Source organism: Vidua macroura (assembly GCF_024509145.1).
Source record: "Vidua macroura isolate BioBank_ID:100142 chromosome W unlocalized genomic scaffold, ASM2450914v1 whyW_random_scaffold_38, whole genome shotgun sequence".
Taxonomy (NCBI): domain Eukaryota; kingdom Metazoa; phylum Chordata; class Aves; order Passeriformes; family Viduidae; genus Vidua; species Vidua macroura.
This window is the reverse complement of record NW_026530535.1, coordinates 2,595,889-2,613,187: the sequence shown is the minus strand read 5'-3', so window position 1 is coordinate 2,613,187 and position 17,299 is coordinate 2,595,889. Positions and strand designations below refer to the sequence as shown.

General features: G+C 44.7%; 1 protein-coding gene across 1 annotated transcript in view; it reads right to left on the bottom strand.

Annotated features, from left to right (window-relative positions):
* The window catches only part of LOC128822731 (F-BAR domain only protein 2-like), a 195,170-nt gene extending 178,777 nt beyond the window's left edge, over positions 1–16,393 (bottom strand). The window contains 2 exon segments of the mRNA XM_054004544.1: positions 15,730–15,821; positions 16,377–16,393. Coding sequence (XP_053860519.1) covers positions 15,730–15,821; positions 16,377–16,379 — 95 coding nt within the window. The 5' untranslated portion in view covers positions 16,380–16,393.
* Between the last annotated feature and the right edge of the window lie 906 nt (positions 16,394–17,299).

Sequence of the window (17,299 nt, the reverse complement as noted above, 5' to 3'; positions counted from 1 at the left end):
TGAACAAAATGGTAAAAGAGAAAATGGGGGATTGTGATAAACTGTGGTAACTTGTTTGTTCATCAAAAGAATTGGAATATTAAAGGAGGAAATATAAAAATTAAAGTATAAGGGACTAGCCTGCTTGTTAGGAGATAGGGGAGGACAATAAAAAAAAAAAGCAACTGCTACAAACCGCAAGGCTATAGACATATTGCAAAACCGCAAGATCACAAGTATGATTAATCACCATATAGGGAGCTTTTCGTAGCTTTTTTGCAGACACAGGCTAAGGATGTCGGGGGATGGCTGGAGCTGATTATGAAATCAGCGACCACCAGGCAACGGCCACTGGACTAGACAACGTAGGAGTGCTCCAGGTACGCCCATCACTGTCCGGAGCCGATTGTGAAACCAACGATCACCTGCCTCGACACAACGCAGAAACGACGCAGAGAGATGCTCAAGCTACGCACACCGCTATCGCAAAAGACACGAATGAAGAAACCTCCAAGAAACTATAAAAAGAAACTGAATAAGGGAGTGGGGTGTGGGGCACTGCAGTGTGGGACACTGCAGGAGGGGCGGTTAGGAGACCCCTACCCACCCAGCGCTGTTTTGCTTGCTACTGCTTGCTGTAATTAATAAAATTCTAATTGACTTTAAAAAGGCTGAATCAAATTATTCGCCTCAATTTATCACACTTGGAATGGGAAATGTAACCCTCTTCCCTCCAAATTATTATAACTTTGAAATTATGGGGCTTTCAGGCAAAGATATGGAAAGAGGAATAACAGTTCTTTACTAATATGTGTATGTATAACAAGGCAAACAACAACAACAATGGCAGCAACAACAAACAAAAGGAAAAACCTAGAAAACCCAATAAACAGTCTCTTCCCTGCTCTTTAAGCAATTTCCCTTTTGGTGTAGTTATGGTCAGAGCTGGCAGGGGCACTGGCAGTCTCCTGGGGGGCAGGGCAGGTGCAATGATTCCCCCATAGCTGCAGGGGGCGCTCCAGTGTGAGCTTGGCGAGCATGCAGTTTATGGCGGCTTGACTGAGATGGGAAGGAATGGGAAAAAAACTTGCTTTACAAACCCCCAGGAGCAGTCGATCCCAGTGCCCCAGCAGGACCCTCAGAAGCAGCAAGCTGGAACAGCAGGAATGAGCAAAATCTCAGGGTGGCAGATGAGATGTATCAGAAACTCCACAGCTGTAGCTGGAACTGTGAGATGTCCCGGCAGGCAGAGGGTGAAGGGCTACAGTGTAGTAGAAAAACTGAAGCAGTGGCAAAGAAATGGCAGGGGGCTGGGCAGCAGCAGCCTGGCTCCTGAACATGGCAGAGAGTCTCCCTTGGGGGAGGGGTGGGGGAAGGGGCTCATGGATCCCTGGGTTTCCCCTGAGGCACCCGATCAGATGGTGAAGAGTCCTCTGTTTGGTGTGGTAGGGTGTTAATAAGGTCCCATTGCAACAGCTGCTCTTATGAGCAGAGCTCCATTCACGGTAGAAGAAAGGCAGCAGGAGACGGAACCCTGCAGTGGTAAGGAATTCATCCCACAGCAACTGCAGCCTCTCTCCTTTCCAAATGCGGAGATCACAGGAAGAGAGCTAGGAGCTGCACCCAACCCCTTTTCCCAGCCCAATTCTTGCAGTATCTCTGCCCTTCCCAGAGAAACCCCCAGGTAAAGAGAGAGAATAGCCAGCTGCACCCCTCCCCTGAGCTGTGGCAACTTCTTTTGTCTCTCTTAAATACCCGGTTGTTATTGTTCCTTAGCAACAAAATGGGAGAAAATTCCCTGAGAGAAAGAAGCAAAAGGAAAAATCCTAAACCCCAACGGTTCTTTACTAGACTATAAGTATAGACGACAAGGCAAACAAACAACAACAGCACCAACAACAAAGAAAACAGAAACCCATTAACAGCTGTCTCTCGGCTGTCAAGCAGTTTCCCCTTTGGTATAGTTATGACCACAGCTGGCAGGGGCACTGTTGGCTCTTGGCCAGGCAGGGCAGGTGTGATTATTCCCCCGTGGCTGCAGGGGGCGCTGTGGCATGAGCTGTTAAACAGCTCACGTGTCCCAGTTAAACAGCTGCTCTTGCAAGTGGAAGCTCACCCACAGTAAGTAGAAGCCGTGCAGGATGAAAACTCTGCAGTGGCAGTGAATCCTCTGGGCAGCAACAGTCTGGAACCAAAACCACACCTCTCCACTCCAATCCTGAGAGCGAGAGAGGGAGGAGCGGACCCCAGCCCCCTGACCCCCCGGCAAAATCTTGTGGTATCTCTGCACTTCCCAAGAGAAAGCCTTCAAGCTAAGAGGCTGCACCCTTCCCCCCACCTTGGCCACTTCTTTTGTCTCATAAGTATTGGTTGTTCCCATCTCTTAGGCAACAAATGGGACAAAATTCACTGAGAGAAAGAAAAGAAAAAAAAAAAAGGAAAAATTTTAACCTCCAACACACATGATAGAGAGGGATTACAATCTGACTGTAATCTGGAATATGCATCCTCCAAAAATCCACAGTGCCTAGGGAATCCTGTGTTTCCTTCTTGCTGGTCAGTGGGGACATAGCTGCTATTTTGTTGACCACATCCATTGGAATCTGATGACATCCATCTTGCCATTTTACTCCTAAAAACTGGATTTCCTAGGCAGGTTCCTGGACCTTACTTTGCTTTTTGGCAAAACCAGCCTCCAGGAAGATTGGGATTATCTTCTCTGCTTTTCTCAAAAATTTCCTCTACCATGTTTCCCTATATGATGATATCATCAGTGTACTGTAAGTGTTCTGGAGCCTCACCCTTTTCCAGTGCAGCCTGGATCAGTCCATGGCAAATGGTGGGGCTGTGCTTCCACCCCTGGGAAAGTCGGTTCCAGGTGTACTGGACACTGCTCCAGGTGAAACCAAATTGTGGCCTGCATTCTGCTGCTACAGGAATGGAGAAAAACGCATTAGCAATGTCAGTGGTGGCACTACTTTGCTGCCTTGGACTCCAGCTTGTACTCAAGCTCCAGCATGTCTGGTATGGCAGCATTCAGTGGTGGTGTGACTTGGATCAGGCCTTGATAGTCCACTGTCAGTCTCCACTCTCCATTAGATTTACACACAGGCCATATGGGGCTATTAAAGGGTGAGCAAGTCTTGCTGACCACTCTTTGGCTCTCCAGTTCACTAATCATCTCATGGATGGGAATTATCGAGTCCTGCTTGGTGTGGTATTGCCGATGATGCACTGCTGTTGCAGCAATCAGTATTTGTTGTTCGTCAACCCTCAGCACTCCCATAGCAGAAGGGTCTTATGAGAGGCCAGGCACAGTATTAATCTGTGTTGCTTCGGTCTCCACAGCAGTTATCCCTAAAGCCCAGTTGTTGCTACTGAATAAGAAAGCGGCACAGACTCCAAGAAGGCGGGTTTGCACAACAGCAGCTTTAATGCGAAAAAGTCTTCTCTTTATAGACTGACCCGACACATTCTACCTGATTGGCTAATTAACAAAAACACTTTTCTCACAAACAATTCTTGAGAAGAAGAGAAAAACAAAGAGTAGAAAAACACCACCTGCAGGTTGTTTACAATAACAAGCTATCATAGTTTCTCTACAACTCCCTAAAATTCTCACAAGTCTGCCGTGAGAAAACTTATCTCATTTTCACATCCACACCCAATTATGTCCTTTTTGGTCTTTGAAATACCTGCTCCTGAGGTAATCTATGCCAAGGATACACAGAGCCTCTGGTCCAGTCACAAGGGGGTGTTTTTGCCACTGTTTCCTGGTCAGGGCTTACTTCAGCTTTCAGTACAGTCAGTTGTTGGGATCCCCCTGTGTGGATGTGACAGCCTGGTCAGAGAGCGAGAAAACTAGATAAGTTTTCCCAGAATCGGCCTGAGAGGCTTTAGGGAGTTGAAGATAAACAATTATAGCTTATTATTATAAACAACATGCAGGTGATGTTTTCCTACTCTCTGTTTTCTTGTTTTTCTCAAAGATTGTTTATAAGAAGGGCGTCTTGTTAATTAGCCAATCAGGTGAAATGTATTAACTAAATGACCAATCAAATCTGTTATGTGTAATAGGCATAATTCGTGCCTATAGAGTGATATATGGAAAGGAGTTTTTATATTATTAAATATAGACACAAAGCAAGCGAGCCAGGGCAAGGGGGGGGGGGCTGCCTCATGTATGTCGAAACCATTGTAGACAAGGCTTCATTTACAAGTCACTCGGAGATGGGCCGTTTCTTGAGATAATCTAGGAACGCACAAGCGATCCCACCAAGTACCCGAGATTGGAATCGCTGGAATCTCCAGGAGATGCATCTCAATGTCAGGTTCCCTAACTCCATCATCGATGTACATTGCTTCCCGGATCTCAGATTGCTCAACCCGGAGCAGAGAAAAGAGACTTTATGAATATGTGGGACTTTGAATGGAAAGAAAAGGCTGATCACCGAAATCCCAGCCTCAAGCAAAATAAACTGTATAAAAACTGCTCGCACAGGACGGGTGGTGTGAAGCATAGGAGAGACCCTCCGCTAGAATGGTTGAACCTGTGTCTCACCCAGTGCCGATCCTGGGCTCGGCACTGTCCTTTTCTTTGTGGCTGGCTCAGATAGAATTTGATCTTTATAATAAAAATTATTTTTTCTTTTTTTTAATTCAGCTGGGTCAATTTTTAATCAAGCTGGTGGTTGAAATCTTTCCACATACTGTGCAATTTACCCAAGGATAGGGATTGGGTGATTATCTCTGGCCCTTTCTCTTCCACTGGTTGTGAGGGTCCTGCATCCTCTTCATCCCTCAGTACGCAAAGTGATTTGATCTTGGATTTCCTCTTCTGAATAGGGGCGACTGCTACTGGCTTGGGCTGTCCCTCTGGTTCAGCTGCAGTTTGAGTGGCCACAGTGCTTGCTGATCTGGTTTCCTTCCCCTCTCCTGAAGGTGCTGTGCCATAACAAGCAGTGTCTGGTAGGCAGTGGTCAGGGCCCAGCATGTTGCATAACTCCACACCTCTGAAACTGCCACAGCATTTTTCCTTCACACATTTTATCACTTTAACAGGGTCCTGTAGTTGTTCAGGGGTGAACTTCAAAACCACTGGAGAAGTCCTCCAAATACTGGCTTGTGTACTCCCACATTCCATGCCACTCATGACTATCCACCCCCAGGGCAGGCCTCTGGACAACCTCCGTACAAATCTTTGTCCTGTCTCTAAACATGTTGTAGACCATACAGAGGAGACACAGCAGAACTAACAACAAGATTATGCTGTCCTTAAAATCCAGAGAGAATTCAACATTCTCAAAAACTGTTGTAGCAGACCTGAAGGAGGAGAAGGACATGGAAGGCTGGAATAAATAATCCTCTCCTGTTCCCCCAACAGGCTGGGTACAATCATTAATGAATCCCCAGAGGTAGCAGCCAAGGCCCGGGCAGGCAAACAACACTAAATACACATCCTAAATAGCCCTCATTGCCCTTGATGTTAGCATGTCATAAATCAACATCACACAGTACATTACCAGAGCAATCCTGATCCCTGTCCCTATGTTGACAAATGTTATCACGAAGAGCACATATGGGAATAGATACAGGACTAGGAGCAACACCCACATGAACAGACCGAGCAACATGTTAACCAGGGAGTTCTGGACCTAATACACAAATGCTTTGACCACTTTTACCTTCTCTCTCATGCCCCACATTGAGGTGCTAATTGATGTGCTGGTTTTGCGAACCAACAGGGAAACTAAACTCTAAAAAAGTCACTCCCCTTTCCCCCATCCCCTCCGACAATGAAGGGACAATATGGAGAGATTATAAATTAAAATACCAATTTACTAAAATCACAAATAACAATACTGACATCAATAGCAAAAAGTACACAAAAAGAAGATGCCCTACCCAGAAAGAAGAATGTACCACTGGGAACAAAGAAGAACACTCCCCAAAGACAGCACCTGACATAATCTCCAAACAAAGGAAAAATAGCAACCAATCCCGTGGCAGTGGTGACTGCGGCTTGGGCTCCACATGGCTTGGCTGGGCTCCACTGAGGCTTGGACTTCATGCGGCTTGTCTGGGCTCTGCTGTGACTTGGGCTTCACAAGGGTCAGCTGGGCTCTGCTACGGGCCGCTGGCACTCTCTCATTGTTTCTTTTTCTCGGAGCCCAGTCTTGGGCTCACCATCACTGTCCTTCAGCACCAAACCACAAAAGCCATAGCTTGGAGGAATGGGAAAGGGACCACCAGTGGCTGAGAGGAGCTAGGTCTGCTAAACTGTCCCCGATACCTTCTCCCCGAAGACTACAAGGCAAGATGGCCCCCTTCTGGCTTCTGGCCCCCAAGCCTTTCCTACTGAAACCACACACCCCAGCAGTGATGTGAGTGGTATCAAATATTCAAAACCAATGCTCCAGTCCCTGGCTTTGTAACCATATCAGGGCTCAAGACTTGCAAGAGACTTGTAAAATTTCTTCCTTCCTATACTCTCTGCTGTTCCCTTCTGCATTTAACATTCCTTAGTAAGAGTCAGAACACAGTGGCATAACAATCACAAACCTAACACTGTCAAAATACCAGGGATTTACAAAGCAACAAAATCAAATATATTTGCAATGAAAACATTAGAAAAAACATTAGTTGACAGCTGGGCTTAAATCACAATAACCAGGAAGTGACACTTTTTTAAATTACCATGATGAACAATATATTTTGCTTAATTAACAGTAGTTTCTATCAGAGTTTTATAGATTTGAGAACTCTGTGTTTTGGGTTCTTTTAAACACAAGATTTCTGACCAAAATCCATACCTTTCTTTGCAGCAATCTCCACAAAACTGGAGTTCCCTAACTTACTACATATTATCTACATACAATGATTACAAAGACTAATACTCAAAACACACTGTTGCTAATCAGTGTAGCATGTATATCTACATTTGTTTTATCATTTGACTTCCCAGAGCATTCTGATGTACTGGTAACACACTATGAACATCTGAGTAAATTAATTTTCACTGATTTGCAAATCGGTCTTTGGAATCTGTTAAAAATTTAAACTGAAATGAATATGTGCATTGTCAGATTGTTCTGATCAAGAAGTTTGGGGTTTTTTTATGACACTTATAGCCAACTCGTGCAAAAAAATGTTTGAAAGACTTCTGTAGAAAAGTCAACAATCCCTATTCAGTTCCTAGTTGAGCACAGCAGTTTCTTAAACATTTAAGGTGTTAAATGCACAAAAGACAGTTCACCTACAAAATCTTACCAGTATTTAAAGAAAAAAAAAAACCCACCACAACAAACCAAAAAAAAAAAAAACCAAAAAAAAACCACTGCAGGGGAATCATAATCTTATATGTTAACTTCTTTAAAAATATATTTTCTACATGCTTTATCAAGACTAGAACAAAGATACCTACATTTAAGCAGATATTCTGCCCCCCCTGAAGATTTGTCAACATAGAATGAATTTTGTGACAGACAATCTGCTCATTCAGGAGACATATCTGAACCACCTAGAAAGCAATAACTACTGACCGAGGAAGTCTTTCCCATTAACAGTAGCAGAATAGCTGGACAAAAGGCACTAAAGAACCATAGATCCAATTGTCCCTCGTTTCTTTTAGTACTAACCCATTAACAAACACTCAGAAATCAAAAATCTGAAACACCACACTTAAAAACTGAATTGGTATTGATTAACTGAACACATCCAAAGGGGAAATCTTCTGCTCCTTCTAGGAAGATCCAGGTTTTTTTTTTTCAGAGTTAATTCAGACATGTCCTTTGTGCCCTAAGCAGTCTGTACATCCAAATATACTCAAGCATCTTTCCTCTCTCTCTTTTATGCCACTCCCTTAAAATAAAGCAAATATTTTGGTTATTCTTCCGGAGACTCTAGCAATGCTGACTGACAGGCTGACAATTGTATATAATGTTTGACAGTACTCCAACTTTTTGGAATTATCATCACCAAATGAGATGTCTCTCCTTTACCTAGCCAGAAATTTTCAGTTTTCACTCTCCTATTCCTCCATGTGTGAATAAAACTGGTCAATATGTTCAGAAGGAATGGGAGACATGAAGAAATTGCAAATATGTGCAAGTTTAGTTTTCATAGGTGTCGTGGTTTTACACTGGCGAAAAGCCAGGCACCTACGAAAGTCACTCACTCACCCTCCCCTGCCACAGTTGGGCAAAGGAGAGAAAAAAATAATGAATGGTTCATGAGGTGAGATAAAGACTGGGAGAAAATACTCCAAGGGCAAAACAGGCTCAACTTCGAGGTACAAAGGGAATTTATTAACAACAGAATCAGAGGAGGATAATGAGAAGTAAAATAAGCCCTTAAAAACATCTTTTCTTTCCCCAACCCCTCTGTCTTGGTTTGAAAAGACAGGAGTCTGTGAAGGAAGGCAAGGGCCTCCTGTGAAATGGAAAAGGTAAACCCCCTCCCTCCGAATTACCACAATTTCAAAATAAAAAGGCTCTCAGGCAAAGATATGGGAATGGGAATAACAGTTCTTTACTAGGAAAAAAAACTAAATAATAATAATAAAAAAATGTAATTAATACAAACAAAACTACTGATAGAGTCAGAAACCTGACACCCTGAGGAGTCAGGGTGTTGGTGATAGTCCAGTTAAATGGTGGCTGCTCCTCCTGGAGTGGCAGATGAAATGCGGCTGAAGCAGTGATCCCGTAGAAGGGTATAGTTTTCTCTGAAGGTCTGGTGATAGAGTAGATGGGCCTGGTCTTCCTCTGGGAATCCAGTGAAGAGGCTGATCTGATGTCTCAAAAAATGCTGATTTTATGCAGGTAGGGATGCTTGGCTCCTCCCTCTGGGTTGAGCATCTCACAATGGGATGATGTAACTTTATCAGTCATGCAGTGAGCCATTCAATGGCCCATTAACAGAAGATATTTCCCCGGGGGAGACATTGTTCTTGGAAGAGATAAGAAAACTGCCCAACTTAACAGAAGATATCTGCCCCACCTCCGACAGATGGCAAATGGAATATATGCTTATCTCACAAGACAGGACACCCTCCCTCCTTCCCACTGACAATGCAGGAAACAGGGCGTGGGGGTTTTGGTCAGTTCGTCACCCGAGGTTTTCGTCTGCTGCTCTCGGAGAGGAGTCTTTGCCCTGCTATGCTGTGGGGTCCCATCCCACGGGACACAGTTCTCCGTGAACTTCTCCAGCATGGGTCCAATCTCATGAGCAGCAGTCTTTCCAAAACTGCTGCGATATGGGTCACTCTTCCATGGGGTGCAGTCCTCCAAGGACAGGCTGCTCCAGCTTGGAAGCAGGGGCCTCCTCTCTCCACCAGGTCTTCTGCTGGATCACAGCCTCCTCCAGGCATCTACCCACTCTGATGTAGGCACCTCCCCCAAGGGCTGCAGGTGGACCTCTGCATCCCCTGTTGTCCTAGGGTGACTTTATGATATCCCCAATTGTCTGTTCTGCTCATGCTGGATATTGAATTTATATTAGGGAGGCCTTTGATGCCATGGATATTGAAACTAGTGACGGTGAATTTGAATGCCTATGGGTGAGAATTAAGGGGAAGGCCAACAAGGCTGACATCCTACTGGGAGTGTGTTATCGACCACCCAACCAGGAAGAAGAAGTGGACAACTTATTCTATAAGCAGCAGGACAATGTTTCAGGATCACCAGTCCTTGTTCTTGTAGGTGATTTTAACCTACCAGACATCTGCTGGGAACTTAATACAACGGAAAAGAGGCAGTCCAGGAAGTTCTTAGAGTGTGTGGAGGACAACTTGTGGTTGCAGCTGGTGAGTGAGCCCAGCAGGGGAGGGACTATGTTAGACCTGTTGTTTGCAAATGGAGATGGGCTGGCGGGAGATGTGGTGGTTGGAGTCTGCTTGGGGCATAGTGATTGTGACATAGTTCTTGATATTTGGTGAAATCAGGAGGAACACCAATAAGACTTTTACATTGGACTTCTGGAGGGTAGTCTTTGGCCTATGTAGGAGACTTATTCAGAGAGTTCCGTGGGAAGCAGGCCTTAAAAACAAAGGAGTCCAGGAAAGGTGGGCGTGTTTCAAAACAGAGATCTTGAAGGCACAGGAACAGACTGTCCCTGTGTGCTGAAAGATGAATCAATGAGGCAAACATCCAGCCTGGATAGGCAACGAAGTTTTGAAGGAACTTAGGAATAAAAAGAGGATGTATCATCTTTGGAAGGAGGGTCAGGTCTCTCAGGAAGTATTTAAGGGGTTGCTAGGGCATGTAGAAAAAAAATAAAGAGGCCAAATCTCAGTTCAAACCTAATTTGTACACTTTTGTAAAGGATAATAAAAATGTTTTTACGTATAGATTAATAGTAAAATAAAGGGTAAGACCAACCTTTGTCCTCTATTGGATATGGGAGGGAACTTAGTAACTGCAGATGAGAAGGCTGAAGTGCTTAACGCCTGCTTCGCCTCAGTCTTTAGTGGGAAGACGGCTTGTACCCAGGACAACTGTCTTCCTGGGTTGGTAGATGGTATCAGGGAGCAGAATGGTCCCCCTGTTATCCAGGAGGAGGCAGTCAGAGAACTGCTTAGCCACTTGGATGTTTATAAATCAATGGGACCAGATGGGATCCATCCCAGGATGATGAGGGAGCTCGAAGATGAGCTTGTGAAGCTGCTCTCCATCATTTACCAACAGTCCTGGCTCACTGATGAAGTTCCAGATGACTGGAAGCTGGCCAATGTAACACCCATTCACAAAAAGGGTAGGAAGGAGGATACTTGTAACTATAAGCCAGTTAGCCTGACCTCAGTACCAGGTAAGGTAATAGAGCAGTTTATATTGAATGTCATTATGCAGCACTTACAGGATGGCCAGGGTATCAGACCCAGCCAGCATGGGTTTAGGAGGGGTAGGCTGTGTTTGACCAACCTAGTCTCCTTTTATGACCAGGTGACCCACCTGGTGGATGCAGGAAAGGCTGTGGATGTTGTCTATTTGGACTTCAGCAAGGCCTTTGACACTGTCTCCCACAGCACACTCCTGGAAAAGCTGGCAGCCCACAGCTTGGACAGGTACACTCTTTTCTGGGTTAGGAACTGGCTGGATGGCCAGGCCCAGAGAGTGGTGGTAAACACTGCTGCATCCACTTGGTAGCCAGTCACCAGTGGTGTCCCTCAGGGGTCTGTGCTGGGGCTGGTTCTGTTCAATATTTTTATTAATGATATGGATGAGGGTATTAAGTCTTTCATTAGTAAATTTGCAGATTACACTAAGCATGTGTAGATCTGCTGGAAGGTAGGAGGGGTCTGCAAAGATACCTGGAACGGTTGAATGGATGGGCAGAATCCAAGAAGATGACATTTAATAAGTCCAAGTGCCGAGTCCTGCATTTTGGCCTCAATAACCCTCTGCAACACTATAGGCTGGGGACGGTGTGGCTGGACAGTGCCCAGGCAGAAAGGGACCTGGGGGTACTGATCGACAGCTAGCTGAACATGAGCCAGCAGTGTGCCCTGGTGGCCAAGAAGGCCAATGGCATCTTGGCCTGTATCAGGAATAGTGTGGACAGCAGGACCAGGGAAGTAATTCTGATGCCTAAAGTTTTAGTTTTCATGTTTTTCAGATTCTGTGCTGCTTTGGTGTGTAGCTTTGGGCTTCATGTTGAGTGTTGGCAAGTTCTCTTCACAGGGTAGGCTGACAAAACAATCCTTTTCCACCTTGACCAAGAACAATCGTTACAAGCTCCAGGCCCAAAAACTATAAACGACGGTGAATTGAAGAAAGAAAAACAAGGAGGATGGAACTTCATAACCTAAAGCTGTAATTGGACAATTAACTCCAATATGCAAATGGACCAAAACTTATAGGGGTATGAGACCTTGTGATCGGTCGTCCATTTTTGTGACCTGTCGCCCTGTTCTTTTAAAAGTTTTCTATGCCTTCTGATGCTTACATATTTCTACTGGAGTTTCTCATGCACTGCCATGTAAATAATGATTGTTTTCCATTCTTCTTTGTGGGAGGAGAGAATTGATGGACTGTTGGTTTGACCAGTGTGTTTGGAGACGTGCCAAATTGATCCTCCAATCCACTGTCACTTTTGGAATTCTATGTATTGCGAGGTCAGGAATAAACTTCCTCTCTTTTGCATCTAGCGTGAATGTGTGAGTTATTTTCTGTCGTAGTGCAACATCTGGTGGCCGCCGTGTGTAGGACAGCCGTGGGTGAGGTCTTTTAATTCTTGACCCTCTCTCTAATTCTTTCTGCCTTTTTTCCTTCTCAGCCTTCCTGCTTTCCTGTTTGCCTGCAGTGCTTCTGGTCAGGGCAACCCCTGTGATTTCTATGGAGGACTTCCTGGTCTTGGATGTCTGGAAAGCTCTTCTGGAGCAAAAGAGGGCTTCTGTTCTTTGGGATGGCTTTAAACAACTGTTTTACTGGGGCAAAGATCATGGGTTCTTTTCAACCCCTGAGAAGGCGTTCTCCAGGGAGGCGTGGGGTCTCCTAGGAGAACACCTCATGGGCTTTCTCTCTGCTGGTTATAGTGCAGGCGTGGTGGCAATGCTGCTGAAATGGAGACGGATTGATAGTCTTTGGCAGGACTCCAGCGCCCCAGCCTTTGAACAGGGTGATGCTGAAGTCTTTTCGGAGGCTGAGGTGAATCTTGAGTCTTTGCGCGGATCAGTGCCTTCCCCTTCCCCCAGGACGCTGCGCTGGGTGACAGTTCCGGCTTGGATCACAACTCTGATTCCTCTGGGGTGGATTGGGCTCCCGGCCAGCGGATGGGCTGAGCCCCGCGGGCCACTGGGGGTCCTGCAGAGTCGGCGGTGACGACCCCGTCCCTTTCCGTGCCAGGGGGGCAGTGGAGCGGGGCTGAAACACCCTCTCTCCGTGCCTTTCCGGTGTTTGGGGAATACGGGGAGCCCCTGGCTCAGCCTCCACCTCTGCTGGAGCCTGATTCAGTGACAACACTTTGTCCAAACTGCGGGGTTTCCACAACGTGTCCCTTGGAGGCGGTAGGAGCGGAGTCAGCTGCTCCCCCCCCACTCTCCCGTTCAGGGTCGACGTAATTGATGGATTCTGTGTCTGCGCACCCTGCCGGGCATGCGCAGACGGAGGAAGACGCAGGAGGCGGGACATTGGTCGACTTTCTATTGGACCCTGTCCTGGTGGGCAGGTGGCCCGGCCCACTCTACCCCCGTGAGGCAATGTCTGCTATGGGCTTCCGCGTCACAGGCGGGACTCTTTTGGGTATGGTGCCTGACAGCCCTGTCCCTGCACAGCCTGTGCCGGGCCCTGTGGCTGGGGCGCAGAGCAATGGCGCGGCTCTGTGAGCTGCGTCTCTCTCTGCGCAACGTTCTCCCCCCGTGCCAAGGGAGGGTGGCCCTGGGGGGGCCCCGGCGGGGGCTGGCGTGTTTCTGCCACCCATCCCTCCTGCAGGTACCGGGGCTGCAGTGAGTGAAGGCACTGTGGTGCTTACCTTTGCCGCAAAAGGTGACGCGGACGGCAGGAGACCTGTGCTTCCCCGGGGCTGTGGGTCTTCTTCCTCGGCCTTGTCGACACTTCCGCCGTGTCAGGTGACTGTACGTCCGAGGGAACACGAGCGGTTTTGGTGGGAAGTCAAAGCTAAGGACGAGTATGTGCTTGATTGTGCCTCTGTGTGTAGCCTCCCGAGGTGCGGAGCTGGCTGCTCTGGCCCTGCTGATGCTGCAGGGGATCCGATATCGGGTGGTGTTGAGCCGATTCCCAGTCAGGCATCTGCTTCTGTCCCTGTGGAGTCCACGGGATGAGACTTAGCAGGTGCTGCCGCCTTACCAGGGGGTCTCCAGGCTTTCCCTGTGCTCAGGGGCGTTGCTCATAACGCCCATCAGCCTTTACCATTGAAAGCTTTGATGGAACTCCATGATAAGGTTGGAAAATATAGTCTAGGCTCTGTGGAAGTCATGCAGATGCTTCGAGTGTTTGCTGCTGGTTTACTGACACCTTATGATATTCGAAGCTTGGCTCATGTTCTTTTTCAGCCTGTAGAATACGACCTTTTTGAGTCTAAATGGACTCAGCTGGCAGTCAGAGCAGTGAAGCAAAATGCTATGTTGGGCCAACAGGATCCCAGACGTGTGATTGGCACTGATGTGCTGCTAGGCACAGGCAATTATGCTGATCCTCAGGGGCAGGCTGGCTTTGCTCCCCTGGTTCTGGATCAGTGCCAGACAACAGGCATGGCAGCGTTGATTCAGACCATAGAAGTGGCTGCTCCAAAGGAGTCATTTGTGACTGTTGTCCAGGGAGCTGATGAGTCTTTCCTACTATTTGCAGACAGTCTGTCTGCCTCTGTGGAGAAGCAGATGGGAGATCCTGAGGCAAGGAAGCTTTTGCTTAAACACCTTGCGAGAAGTAACTGCAATGCCAATTGTAGGAGAATCATAGAGGCTCTTCCTGGTGATCCTTCTGTCCCTCAGATGGCAGACGCCTGTGCTAAGGTAGGCACCTGTCGTGGTTTGACATGGAAGTGAATTTTTTCCAGGAAGTTGGGTCAAACCAATCAGTGGTCAGGTTTGGATATTGGCACCTGGAGTGACCACTGAAAGTATGGACACGCCTCTGAGAACACAGGGATATCATGCTGTTGATGCTTAGTATGAAATGTTTAGGGCTTCATGAGCTGTGAAAAATGTTTTTTTTTTTTTCTAAACTGCTTTTAATATTGACTGTTAAAAAAGTTGTGTTATCTTTGTGTATGCCTGGATCTTTCCTTTGAAACCTGCTTTAATTCTTGTAATCAGTCTTTTTATATATATATACATATAGTAATAAGTCATAGACTTAAGCTGTACATCACCTGGAGACATGTAATTTTATTAGTTTTATATCTGTTGTTTTGATTCATCTCCACATTTAGATCAGAAGTTTGCTTGCTCACTCTTCTTATCTCCATTAAATTGTATTCTTTGGGCATGCTTCATTTTATTCATACTGATCCTAAGGTTAAAGATCTTATGTAAATGGGTAAAAATAACTTGATGCTGTCTGTCTTGGATTCTTTATTATGGTGACATAAATAAAACTTGACAGTTCATTCTACACAAAATTACCAGTAAAAAGAATGTGGCATTCTAGTTTATTTTTCATTCTATCAGTTTCTTCAAATGCATTCTTATGTTCAAAGTAGCAGCAGGAGTCATCTTCTATAAAGAAGATCTGTTTAGGAAGTTGTCACATTTTCAGATTTCAGTTCTGTCCTATTCATCCCATAAAGAACAACCTGGGTTATTTTCTGCAAATTATTTTCTTGTCCATAGGTATCACTCCCTTTTCTTTAACCAACCTAGTTTCTCAAAACCTTAATCAAAAAGTATAAGTTTTTAAGATCATAATAGAACTTGCTAATATCCTAATTCTACGTCTATGGTCAATTTTTTCTACTTAAATTATTGCTTTTCTTCCGAACATGATGAAAAATTGTGATTAATTTAAATAAACTAATGGACACCTACTGTGATATTTATTGCTTTTTACTTATCTTTTAATTCAAACCTAAAAATTAGAAGCTTGTTATTAGAAGTTACTAATCAGTGACTTAGAAATCATTATTCAGTTCTAAGTGAATGGAATAAACCCAAATATTCTTGTAGGATAGGAGAGATTTCAAAATGCCCACTGCTTTTTATGTTTTGTGTGTTACTGTAATACATAATGATAAACTTAAATAAAAAAACACAAACTGTATATTAAAGAGACAGGATTAGCAAGGATGAATACTTACCTTTCTCTTATAAAGTCTGCCAAGTCTTTTGTTGACAAATGTCCATGTTTCATGTTGTGATAGAGGACATCAAAGCCACTGTTCCTTTCCCCCTAATGATTAATAACAAAAAGAAAGAAGAACTGTGAATCACAAGCTAAAACAACTACAGAAAGTATATAAATATGCATTTTAATAATATAAATATGCATTTTAATAATTGATCAAGTTTCATGAAATCAATTATTTCTAATGCTTCAGCTTTTTACCAATTGCTGTTAGTTGCCTTCAATCCTTTATATGTAAAAAAAACCTAAAATCACCTTAGCAACCACTACCACCCTGTGAATGACAACTCTTTGATTACATATTTCTAGACTATATTTAAAGCTATTTATTTTCTAGTTTTCTACAGGTCTTGTATTCTTTCACTTCCCATCTCATTAAACACATTCTTAATACTGCATTCCCTCATATTTTTCCTTATTTCCCATGAACTAAAATTCCCACCTCCCCAGTTCTTCATACTTCATGGATATTTCTGGGTTTTTTTTTTAAACTGGTAAAGATCATTAACTTCTTCCTTCTCATAGGTAACTCCCCTTTGTCTATTCTTAACTTTAGTTTCAAAACATAAACCACTTTTCCATCAGTAAGGCATATCTTACCATTAAAACTAAGACACTGCCCAAAATACTGATTAATAAATTCAGCCAGCTTATCATCTCTGGCACCATGGTGACCTTCCCCCTGAAAAGAAGAAAGCAACAATAAATGAAAGTGAGGCAAGGCACAGCATAACACTGCTACTAGAAGAGTTTTCCTATCAAACTATCCATTCCCCTCCTGCCTTCCAAAAGCTTCAGATGCATAACACTGCTGCTACTAGACCCAGAAGCACACCCTCAGGAAAATTGCATGCATGTTCATGTTTGAAGGTAAAAAAAGGATGAAAAACAGAATCTTGGACTTTTCACAATGGCAGCTCTACATCTCCAGTGAAAGATTTGGTCAGGCACGACTCAATTTCTCAATTTCTGTCCTTTTTATTCTGGAAAAAATTGTTTGTGCAGCCATAAGGCACACCTGATCAGGGAAATTATACAGCTGAAAAATAAAGCTAGTAAATAAAGACCAATGATCCAGATCACTGCAGCACCATGACCTGTGTCGACTACTAAAATGTGTTAAGTGATGGATACAGAGCTCTAATCACAGTTCATCATGATACAGAATAAATACACCATGTCCATATCAACAGGTAAGTTTGGGCCCAAAGATCAGCCCTGTGAACTGTTAATTTTGGGAAAGTGCAGATCAAGGACCAAGGGATTTTTTTGTGCTACCCTCTGTGTTATCAGTGACATCCCAACAAGAAATCACTGTGTTAGCCATGTGCCCTGACCCACCTTGCTTTATCCCCCAGGGACTGGTAATTGCTCAAGTGATTTTGCTCCCCAAACAGGACTCTAACAACACACCAGAGTCCTTAGTAATGTGGACTAGGATAATAAGCCTCAATCGACCTCAACTAACCTGTACTCTAGAACTTAACACCAAAAAGATTGTTCTCGCAGGACTCGTTGACACA